At 41.8% G+C, this 11842-nt stretch overlaps 1 protein-coding gene across 21 annotated transcripts in view; it reads left to right on the plus strand.

Moving 5' to 3' along the window:
* LOC309654115 (leucine-rich repeat-containing protein 37A2-like) overlaps positions 1-11842 on the plus strand; it is a gene marked incomplete at its 5' end in the record, with an annotated part of 87580 nt that overhangs the window by 23169 nt on the left and 52569 nt on the right. For 12 of the 21 annotated variants that reach the window (XM_082478771.1, XM_082478738.1, XM_082478742.1 and 9 more), the window contains 2 exons: positions 525-3564; positions 6845-11336. Coding sequence is in view for 5 of the 21 variants with exons in the window: in XM_082478751.1 (XP_082334877.1) it covers positions 6861-6963; positions 8997-10441 (1548 nt within the window). Of the gene's footprint in view, positions 1-524; positions 4581-6844; positions 11337-11842 lie in introns of those variants that run through there. The other 9 variants (XM_082478745.1, XM_082478755.1, XM_082478760.1 and 6 more) reach the window with 7 other exon arrangements.

The following is an 11842-nucleotide window of genomic DNA, read 5'->3' on the forward strand; positions in this document are numbered from 1 at the left end:
TCAACACAATTTTTTTTTTTATTGGCCGTGCCACACAGCTTGTGGGATCTTAGTTCCCCAACCAGGGATTGACCGCGGGCCACAGCAGGGAAAGTGCTGGGTCCTAACCACTAGACCACCAGGGAACTGCCCCAAACAATTTTTTGACTAATTATATTACTCCCTTCTCGCCCAGAAGTGTACAGAAAAGGCATTTTTCATCTCCTTTTACAGGCGAGGAAAAACAAAATCAGAGGTGTTAAGTGCTATGACCCTAGGGCCCCGATCTCCTGTCCCCGTTTTGGGGCTCTCTGCAAGCCCATGCTCCTCCTTTCTCATGACCCTTCCCTCCTCCTTTGACCCTGACCAAAAATACTTCTAATCCTTTTGGAAGAGAAGCCCAGCTACACAATGGTACACATTACCTTCACACAGTTATAAGCTTTGGATGGTTCCCCAAGTAAAGCTGGAAATATTAGAAGTAAAATGAAATGAAAGCAAAGTAGCCATCTGACACAAGTTGCTTTCTCCCTTCTGCATTTTAGGACCTCAAGTATTATTCCATTGATTTGTTGAACATTCCACGTTGACAAACAATCTGGCAACTCTCGTAACATATACCCTAGATCCCTGCCCAAATTTTAGCAAAGAGCCACGGCGGACATAGTGTTTTTTTCTGTATAGAGCCTTCTGTTATGGCGGCTGGGATATATGGAAGCAGGGACTGAGCAAAGGACTCGGTGGGTGGGTGGAGAAGAGAATGTCCAGGTGACCACCTGTTAGCGGCGGTTGTTGTCGTGGACATCTGTGATAGTGGCAAGAACACAAGCACACTGAAGAGGTGGAGAGAGGAAGCCTCACACTCCTCTGCCTCTGAGGCAGGACAGGATGGGGTATGTGAATGTGAGGAGTCACAGTAGATCTGCAGAGAGTCCAGCTGAGATGGGGAGTATTTGTCTTCCAGCCTTGGCTTTTCTTGAGTACTGGCCCCTGGGAACCAGTGGAGTAATCCTGAATATAGTTACTATATTTCACGCTACAGAATTTTCTGAGTAGATAGCCACTTTTTCAAGAGATACCTTTTTCACATTTTGTTGTTGCCAGTCATAGGCTTAAGTGTGGGTTTCTTTTTCTCCTAAGTGGCACTCAAACGTTGACTGATTCCTAATTTATTTGGCTGTGGCCTGACAAAAAGCTGTCCCATCAGTCTTCAATGATCAAAAACAGTCTCCTCTTTTTTGAGAGATGAAGAAACATCTCTAGGGAATGCAGAAGGATCGTTGATGAAGGTGTTACAAGCGTGGAAGAAGAACAACAGCCCCGAGCCGACTATTGAGTCAGAGAGGGCATCCTCAGATAAAAGTGCTGTCAGCTTGTCAGGCTTCATGAATGAGCAGCTGGACTTTAATAATACCAGTGATATTATCAGGGCACGAAATTACATACTGCCTTATATCTCAGAGGGAAATCTAGGAGATGTGGAATCAACATTATTACCATTCCTTCAAGTTCTTTTTTCAAATACACAAGATGGAGATATGCCGCTGGGCCTTTTGAAAAACAATACAAGGAGCCCTTCTGTTAAACGTGTACGCAACAATTCAACTAATAAAAATAGATTGAGGAAACTCCATTTTCTGGAAAATTGGTTAGATGCAGAAACTCAAGAAAAAATGGATGAGGTGAAAAAGGAAGAAAAACCTGCCACGCGTACACGTTCCAACCTTTTAAGTGCCATGTATAAACGCTACATCTTTCAAAAGAAGTTGGTAACTGCCCAACCACAGAAAGACAGCCTAGCAAAGACTAAGAGTACAGAGGAAAAGCTGCTGAGAGTGAACAGGGTCCTCAAGGGCCCGAGGGGCCTACAGAAGATGCACCTCCAAGCAGTGGGAGATGAGAGCGTCATGAGGAAACAGAATGCCCAGCCATCTATGGCGAGCACTGCCGAAGAAAGAAGGCTCAGGAGGCCATCCCCAAGAAAGCTGAATCAGCTACTCATGGTGCAGAGGCCCAGGAAGCTGGTGGGAAAGTCCTCCAATGCAGAGTCTTCATTCATAAAGGAACACAAGGCAGCAGGTTCCTCTACCCTGAAACAGTACTTCAAGGGCAGGCCTTCTGCCTCCATCCCTCCAAAATCCCCACCTGAGGTTAAAAGCAAATCAAAAGACTTATCCAACACTATACTTGTTTTAGAAGATGCAAAGGCTAGAGTTAGAAATATTAAGGATTTTGAACTAATCTCACATTCTGGGAAAAAATACATCTTCCATAAAATTAGGACTCATCGGGTCCACAGAAAACCCAAAGTCAAAAGGAGTCGAAAGTTCAGAAAGAAAAGTTCACCCAATAGAATGATGCTTGCAAGCCCTCCGTTCTCTGTAGGGAGGAGTCTCATAAATTCCCCTCCGCGAGAGGCTGTTTCATCTTCAGGAGAAGTGACTTCTCAGGGAAATCCTTTTCCAGAATTATTTTCTCTTTCAGACCCTTCGATAGAAAACACTACTTCAGAAAACAATACTGCACAAAATGTTTCTGAAGAAATTATTTCTACAGGAAACTCTAGTCTGCCAGGAGGAACCAGCCCTGGAAACACTACCCATAGGAACGTCTCCACTGCACATTCTACTGTTGCTGCAGACAACAGTATGCCAACTGTTCAACACACCAACGAAACACAATGGGAGTAGCACAACACGGGCACTGAATTATCCTCTAAGCCCACAGGCTTCACTTTCCCAGGGCTCACATCCCCGGGTGATCAAGTTGAAACTCAGCTAAAGCAGCAGCTGCTGTCCCTCATCCCCAACAATGACATGCGAAGGCTCATTTCTCATGTTATCCAGACGTTGAAAATAGACTGCTCGGAGACCCACGTGCAGCTGGCCTGTGCCAACCTCATCTCTAGAACAGGCCTCCTGATGAAGCTTCTCAGCAAGCAGCAAGAAGTAAAGGTGTCCAAAGCGGAATGGGATACGGACCAGTGGAAAAGTGACAACTCTGTCAGTGAGAGCACAGAAGCCCAGAGTGAGCAGAAAGAGCAGGAGTCAAGTGAGGTGAGGAGAACCCCTGAAACATGGGACCTGGACTTTTACTCAGTTTAGGACATGCCATGAACGTGCCCAGGCAGGAATACCACGGGCTCCTAGTCTGTATCGTATCTTCAGCCGTGAAACTGGCTAAGACAGTGATCTCCCACTTGGCTCATTTAGAGAGTGTGCCACTATTCCTAGGGTAGACGAGAAGAGGACATAACACAAGACAACTAAATTGTAGATAAATAAATTGTAGAAGAAAAGGCTAATGATAAGATTAATAACATTAAATTTAGCTTGTTCTTATAGAAGCTACTCGCCTGAAAGGATTGGGTTTTATAGTAGTTTAAGAATAGTTAGCTATTGTTTAGAATAGGTTTAAGAAGAGTTAGCTTTCATCCCTTGTATCTCCTTGTTTTTAAAAAATTGTTATTTATTTTTTTAGCTCACAAAAGAAGTTCCAGGATGTGGCTGTAACAACAAACTCATCTTGGCAATATCTGTAACTGTAGTAGTGACGATTTTGGTTACAATTCTGTGTCTCATTGAGGTAAGGACAATAATTCATTCAGATTCAGAACCCACAAACTGAGAATCAAAGCCACCTTTCCACCTACTACTACTTGATTCTTCTCTTTAGTCATGAGGACTGAGATACACTTTGTTCTTTTCTGAAAAGTATATTCCCAGGATTTTTTGTTTCCTTTTTTCTTTTTTGGCTGCGTTGGGTCTTCATTGCGGTGCACGGGCTTCTCATTGCGGTGGCTTCTCTTGTTGTGGAGTACGGGCTCTAGACACGCGGGCTCAGAAGTTGTGGCACACGGACTTAGTTGCTCCACAGCATGTGGGACTTTCCGAGACCAGGGATGGGACCCGTGTTCCGTGCACTGGCAGGCAGATTCTTAACCACTGAACCACCAGGGAAGTCCCAATTCCAGTATTCTTAATCTTTTGTGTAGATCCATATTCCAAACAAGTGTCATTTTCCTTCTGCTTAAAAATACTTCTTTTACCATTTCTTACAGTGAAAGTCTACTAGTAATGAATTCTTTCAGCTTTTGTATGTCTGAGATAGTCTTTATTTTGCTTTTGTTTGGACAGATCTGGGTATAGAATTCTAGCTTGATAGAATTCAATGCAGTACTTTAAAGGTGTTATTCCACTGAGTTCTCCTTTACATTGTTTCCAGCAAGAATTCTGCTGTCATTGTTATCTTTCTTCCTCTGTACGTAGTGTATAGTTTTTTCCTCTGGCTACTTTTAAATTTTTCTCTTTATTGCTGGTTTTGAGCAATTTGATTATTTTTTGTGCCTTGGTGTAGTTTTGTCCATGTTTCTTATGCCTAAAGTTCATTGATCTTCTTGACTTTGTGGGTTTATAGTGTTTACCAATTTGGAAAAGTGTTGGCTATTATTTCTTCAAATTTTTGTATTTCTCCTCTCCTGCATGGACTCTAAGTACCCGTGTATTAGGCCACTTGAAGTTGTTGCACAACTCACTGAGGCTCTATTCATTTTTGTTGTTGTTTTGTTTTGTTACTCTTTTTGTTTCATTTTGGATAGTTTCTATTACTATGCCTTAATGTTCACTGACCCTTTCTTCTGCAGTGTCTAATCTGCCATTAACCTCGTTCAATGTCTTTTTGATTTAGACATTGTTTTTAATCTCTAGAAGCGCAATTTGGGTCTGTTTTACATTTTCCATGCCTATACTTAACATTTTCAGTGTTTATTCTGGGTTTTTTAACATATGAAATGCAGTTGTAATAACTTTTCTTCATGTATAATAACTTTTTAAATGTTCTTTTCTGCCAATTCTAACATCTGTATGGATTATGGGTTAGTTTTGATTGATTGCCTTTTCTCCTCAGTATGGGTCATATTTTCCTACTTCTTTGCATGCTTGGCAATTTTTCATATGATCCCAGATATTGTGAGGTTTAGTTTATTGTGTGCTAATATATATATATATATATGTATTCCTGTAAAATGCTTGGGCTTTGTTTTGGGTGAAATTAAGTTACTGAGAACAGTTTTATTCTTTTAGGTCTAGTGTGTAAGATTCGTTGGGTAGGAGTCCAAGTAGCCTTTAGCCTGGAGCTCACTATATGCAACTACGGAGACAAGTCCTTTCTGAGTATCATGAGGTTTTGCAGTCTGACTTGTAGGAACAGGTACTATTCCTACAACCCTGTGTGATATCCAGTTATTCTTATTATTAATCCTTTCATGTGGTTCTTTTCCTGGCATCAGGGAATTCCTCACACAAATGTACTGACCAATACTTTGTTGAATTCTCAAGAGATCCCTCTGCATATCTCCAGAGTTCTTTGTCTGTGCACTTCTTTTCTGTCTGATACTCTGCTTTGTGAACTCTAGTTACGTTGGTTTTCCCAGACTCTCAGCTCCATTTCCTCAGTCAGGGAGTCCACCAGTCTCTGCCTGGACTTCTCTTCCCTTTACCATGACCTGGAAACTCTCTCAGAGAAGTAAGGTAGGGCAATTAGAGGGATCACTTCATTTATTTCCCATCTCCTGGAGATCACTGAACTTTATTGCCTGAGGTCCAGTTTCTTGAAAACTGTTGTTTCATATGTCCTGTCTGATGTTTTCATTGTTTCAGGTGAGAGGTCAAATTGGTCCTTGTTACTTCATCTTGGCCAGAAGCCAATAACATAGTTTAAGTCTGTTTTGTTTTGATACAGGGTCCAGTTAAAGATTAGGCATTGCATGTCATGTCTTTGTTTCCTTTAATCTAGAATATTTCCCTACTATTTTTTTTGATGTTTTATGACATTGGCATTTTTGAAGAGTCTAAGCCAGTTGTCTTGTAAATTGCCCCACAATCTGGATTTGTCTGTTTCCTCATTAGATTCAAAGTAAACATTTTGGGGAAGAATACTATATAGGTGATGTATTCTTCATACTTCATCACTTCAGGTGGCCCAGTGCTAAGTTTGATCACTTGACTAAGGTGGTATGTTGCATATCTCTCCATTGTAAAGTTATTTTTCCCCTTGGTAATTGATAAATAATATGTGGGGTGATACGTTGGGATCAGTGAAGATCCTACTTTCAAACAACTCTTCACCCAACTGTGCATCAATGATAATCCTTGTCTGAATCGATTATTACATTGATAGTTGCAAAATGACACTTTCCTAATTCTGTCATTCCTTTTGCATTTATTAGCTGACATTATTCTATAAAGAAGAGCCCCCCCCACTTTTCATTTTGAGTATCATTATGAACTCATGTGCTTTTTTAAAAATTAACTATGTTATACCTTATTATAATGATAATGTTATTCTTTGGAATGTTCCTTTTGTCCAGATTTGGCCAATGCGATCTCTGTTATTGTTTAACCACACGATGCTTTTTTCTTACTAGAATGATTTCTAATATATTACTACTCACAAATAGGAACTGAGAAAAGGACTCCAGAAGGTGCGGTCTTATTCAGACTCTTCTTAGAAGTCCGCCTTCTTCCTGTGTACTCTCAACCCCAAGTGAGGCTTTCGGGTTGGAAGGAGATACTTCTGAATTAAACTACAGATCAATGTCACCCAATTCTAATCCCTATTCCCTTTTTTCTAGGCATACCATACCTACTGCCATCCTAATCCTTCTGCTGGGCACCTCTCTTCTCCTCTTTGTTTATTTACAACAGCCAAGAGCAGCAATTGGCCAACCGGCCGCTATCCAGTTCTCCAGTCCATATGCCCCAAGAACTCCTTTTTGCACTGGTCTGTGGTGGCCTTGGCCTACCTCTTCTACCTACTCAAGTAACTCTTTTACCACGAATTTAATTACCTGTGTTTCCCTTTATAGGGTCTTACCTAGCCGTATGGCCTGCTGCCTCTGCCAATTTAAAAACACTATTGAGGTTGTCTGTAAGACAGTCAAGCTGCGTTGTGACAGTGAATGCCTGACAGACGTCACACGTTGTGGTGAGTCTCAATTGCGGGATAATAAATTTTTAAATTTTAATTTAATTTTTTAATAATTTTTATTTTTAATCAATGATGATAAATTTTCAAATTAATGATGTAATTGCATTATTTTAATTCATTCATTCAGCGTTCCAGCTCCCTACGTTTCTAAGAACTACCCCCTTGCTAAAAATCAGATTCTTGGTTACATTGTTAAGCTAATAAGAGCTCAGGTACATAGTTAGCTTAATAATGTAACTGATCCGCATACATAAAGGAACAAGAGAAAGGCATGGAAGGGGGAAGGGAATTAACATTAATGGCCACATATCCTATGCTGTGCTCTCTGCAAATGAGAACTTATTCGTAGAGTGCATCACAGTTTGTAAACTGATCTTATATACATTAGGTCTCAACTACCCTTTGTCTTCTAGGACAGGTGTAAATATATTTTTGTTTCTTTTATTTGTTTCTGCAATTTTATAAAGAGTACAAGTGATGCTGTTTTATGTCCTATTGGGAGCCTGAGAGTTTCTGGTTCCATAACCAGAAGCTGCTACCTAGCCCTTCTAATGGATGGGAGAGCTAGTTTATTCTTAGACTGTCCAGCTCTGAACTTCTTCTGAATCTCAAGCTTTTCTATCCACAAAACACTCAGGGGCTTTCAACTATTTTTCTATATATTAGATTTATTGGCACTAACTTGATGACTTCCAAAACGTGCTTTCCTGCCCAGGTAGCTTGAATACAGGTCTCTTTCAGTGATCTAGAGCACGTCATATATAATAACACTTTGCTACTTCTATAAAGACAATATTGCTGATTTTTCAACACAATTTTTTTTTTTATTGGCCGTGCCACACAGCTTGTGGGATCTTAGTTCCCCAACCAGGGATTGACCGCGGGCCACAGCAGGGAAAGTGCTGGGTCCTAACCACTAGACCACCAGGGAACTGCCCCAAACAATTTTTTGACTAATTATATTACTCCCTTCTCGCCCAGAAGTGTACAGAAAAGGCATTTTTCATCTCCTTTTACAGGCGAGGAAAAACAAAATCAGAGGTGTTAAGTGCTATGACCCTAGGGCCCCGATCTCCTGTCCCCGTTTTGGGGCTCTCTGCAAGCCCATGCTCCTCCTTTCTCATGACCCTTCCCTCCTCCTTTGACCCTGACCAAAAATACTTCTAATCCTTTTGGAAGAGAAGCCCAGCTACACAATGGTACACATTACCTTCACACAGTTATAAGCTTTGGATGGTTCCCCAAGTAAAGCTGGAAATATTAGAAGTAAAATGAAATGAAAGCAAAGTAGCCATCTGACACAAGTTGCTTTCTCCCTTCTGCATTTTAGGACCTCAAGTATTATTCCATTGATTTGTTGAACATTCCACGTTGACAAACAATCTGGCAACTCTCGTAACATATACCCTAGATCCCTGCCCAAATTTTAGCAAAGAGCCACGGCGGACATAGTGTTTTTTTCTGTATAGAGCCTTCTGTTATGGCGGCTGGGATATATGGAAGCAGGGACTGAGCAAAGGACTCGGTGGGTGGGTGGAGAAGAGAATGTCCAGGTGACCACCTGTTAGCGGCGGTTGTTGTCGTGGACATCTGTGATAGTGGCAAGAACACAAGCACACTGAAGAGGTGGAGAGAGGAAGCCTCACACTCCTCTGCCTCTGAGGCAGGACAGGATGGGGTATGTGAATGTGAGGAGTCACAGTAGATCTGCAGAGAGTCCAGCTGAGATGGGGAGTATTTGTCTTCCAGCCTTGGCTTTTCTTGAGTACTGGCCCCTGGGAACCAGTGGAGTAATCCTGAATATAGTTACTATATTTCACGCTACAGAATTTTCTGAGTAGATAGCCACTTTTTCAAGAGATACCTTTTTCACATTTTGTTGTTGCCAGTCATAGGCTTAAGTGTGGGTTTCTTTTTCTCCTAAGTGGCACTCAAACGTTGACTGATTCCTAATTTATTTGGCTGTGGCCTGACAAAAAGCTGTCCCATCAGTCTTCAATGATCAAAAACAGTCTCCTCTTTTTTGAGAGATGAAGAAACATCTCTAGGGAATGCAGAAGGATCGTTGATGAAGGTGTTACAAGCGTGGAAGAAGAACAACAGCCCCGAGCCGACTATTGAGTCAGAGAGGGCATCCTCAGATAAAAGTGCTGTCAGCTTGTCAGGCTTCATGAATGAGCAGCTGGACTTTAATAATACCAGTGATATTATCAGGGCACGAAATTACATACTGCCTTATATCTCAGAGGGAAATCTAGGAGATGTGGAATCAACATTATTACCATTCCTTCAAGTTCTTTTTTCAAATACACAAGATGGAGATATGCCGCTGGGCCTTTTGAAAAACAATACAAGGAGCCCTTCTGTTAAACGTGTACGCAACAATTCAACTAATAAAAATAGATTGAGGAAACTCCATTTTCTGGAAAATTGGTTAGATGCAGAAACTCAAGAAAAAATGGATGAGGTGAAAAAGGAAGAAAAACCTGCCACGCGTACACGTTCCAACCTTTTAAGTGCCATGTATAAACGCTACATCTTTCAAAAGAAGTTGGTAACTGCCCAACCACAGAAAGACAGCCTAGCAAAGACTAAGAGTACAGAGGAAAAGCTGCTGAGAGTGAACAGGGTCCTCAAGGGCCCGAGGGGCCTACAGAAGATGCACCTCCAAGCAGTGGGAGATGAGAGCGTCATGAGGAAACAGAATGCCCAGCCATCTATGGCGAGCACTGCCGAAGAAAGAAGGCTCAGGAGGCCATCCCCAAGAAAGCTGAATCAGCTACTCATGGTGCAGAGGCCCAGGAAGCTGGTGGGAAAGTCCTCCAATGCAGAGTCTTCATTCATAAAGGAACACAAGGCAGCAGGTTCCTCTACCCTGAAACAGTACTTCAAGGGCAGGCCTTCTGCCTCCATCCCTCCAAAATCCCCACCTGAGGTTAAAAGCAAATCAAAAGACTTATCCAACACTATACTTGTTTTAGAAGATGCAAAGGCTAGAGTTAGAAATATTAAGGATTTTGAACTAATCTCACATTCTGGGAAAAAATACATCTTCCATAAAATTAGGACTCATCGGGTCCACAGAAAACCCAAAGTCAAAAGGAGTCGAAAGTTCAGAAAGAAAAGTTCACCCAATAGAATGATGCTTGCAAGCCCTCCGTTCTCTGTAGGGAGGAGTCTCATAAATTCCCCTCCGCGAGAGGCTGTTTCATCTTCAGGAGAAGTGACTTCTCAGGGAAATCCTTTTCCAGAATTATTTTCTCTTTCAGACCCTTCGATAGAAAACACTACTTCAGAAAACAATACTGCACAAAATGTTTCTGAAGAAATTATTTCTACAGGAAACTCTAGTCTGCCAGGAGGAACCAGCCCTGGAAACACTACCCATAGGAACGTCTCCACTGCACATTCTACTGTTGCTGCAGACAACAGTATGCCAACTGTTCAACACACCAACGAAACACAATGGGAGTAGCACAACACGGGCACTGAATTATCCTCTAAGCCCACAGGCTTCACTTTCCCAGGGCTCACATCCCCGGGTGATCAAGTTGAAACTCAGCTAAAGCAGCAGCTGCTGTCCCTCATCCCCAACAATGACATGCGAAGGCTCATTTCTCATGTTATCCAGACGTTGAAAATAGACTGCTCGGAGACCCACGTGCAGCTGGCCTGTGCCAACCTCATCTCTAGAACAGGCCTCCTGATGAAGCTTCTCAGCAAGCAGCAAGAAGTAAAGGTGTCCAAAGCGGAATGGGATACGGACCAGTGGAAAAGTGACAACTCTGTCAGTGAGAGCACAGAAGCCCAGAGTGAGCAGAAAGAGCAGGAGTCAAGTGAGGTGAGGAGAACCCCTGAAACATGGGACCTGGACTTTTACTCAGTTTAGGACATGCCATGAACGTGCCCAGGCAGGAATACCACGGGCTCCTAGTCTGTATCGTATCTTCAGCCGTGAAACTGGCTAAGACAGTGATCTCCCACTTGGCTCATTTAGAGAGTGTGCCACTATTCCTAGGGTAGACGAGAAGAGGACATAACACAAGACAACTAAATTGTAGATAAATAAATTGTAGAAGAAAAGGCTAATGATAAGATTAATAACATTAAATTTAGCTTGTTCTTATAGAAGCTACTCGCCTGAAAGGATTGGGTTTTATAGTAGTTTAAGAATAGTTAGCTATTGTTTAGAATAGGTTTAAGAAGAGTTAGCTTTCATCCCTTGTATCTCCTTGTTTTTAAAAAATTGTTATTTATTTTTTTAGCTCACAAAAGAAGTTCCAGGATGTGGCTGTAACAACAAACTCATCTTGGCAATATCTGTAACTGTAGTAGTGACGATTTTGGTTACAATTCTGTGTCTCATTGAGGTAAGGACAATAATTCATTCAGATTCAGAACCCACAAACTGAGAATCAAAGCCACCTTTCCACCTACTACTACTTGATTCTTCTCTTTAGTCATGAGGACTGAGATACACTTTGTTCTTTTCTGAAAAGTATATTCCCAGGATTTTTTGTTTCCTTTTTTCTTTTTTGGCTGCGTTGGGTCTTCATTGCGGTGCACGGGCTTCTCATTGCGGTGGCTTCTCTTGTTGTGGAGTACGGGCTCTAGACACGCGGGCTCAGAAGTTGTGGCACACGGACTTAGTTGCTCCACAGCATGTGGGACTTTCCGAGACCAGGGATGGGACCCGTGTTCCGTGCACTGGCAGGCAGATTCTTAACCACTGAACCACCAGGGAAGTCCCAATTCCAGTATTCTTAATCTTTTGTGTAGATCCATATTCCAAACAAGTGTCATTTTCCTTCTGCTTAAAAATACTTCTTTTACCATTTCTTACAGTGAAAGTCTACTAGTAATGAATTCTTTCAGC

Source organism: Balaenoptera physalus (genome assembly GCF_965194825.1).
Source record: "Balaenoptera physalus genome assembly, contig: HAP1_SCAFFOLD_2034, whole genome shotgun sequence".
NCBI classification, from domain to species: domain Eukaryota; kingdom Metazoa; phylum Chordata; class Mammalia; order Artiodactyla; family Balaenopteridae; genus Balaenoptera; species Balaenoptera physalus.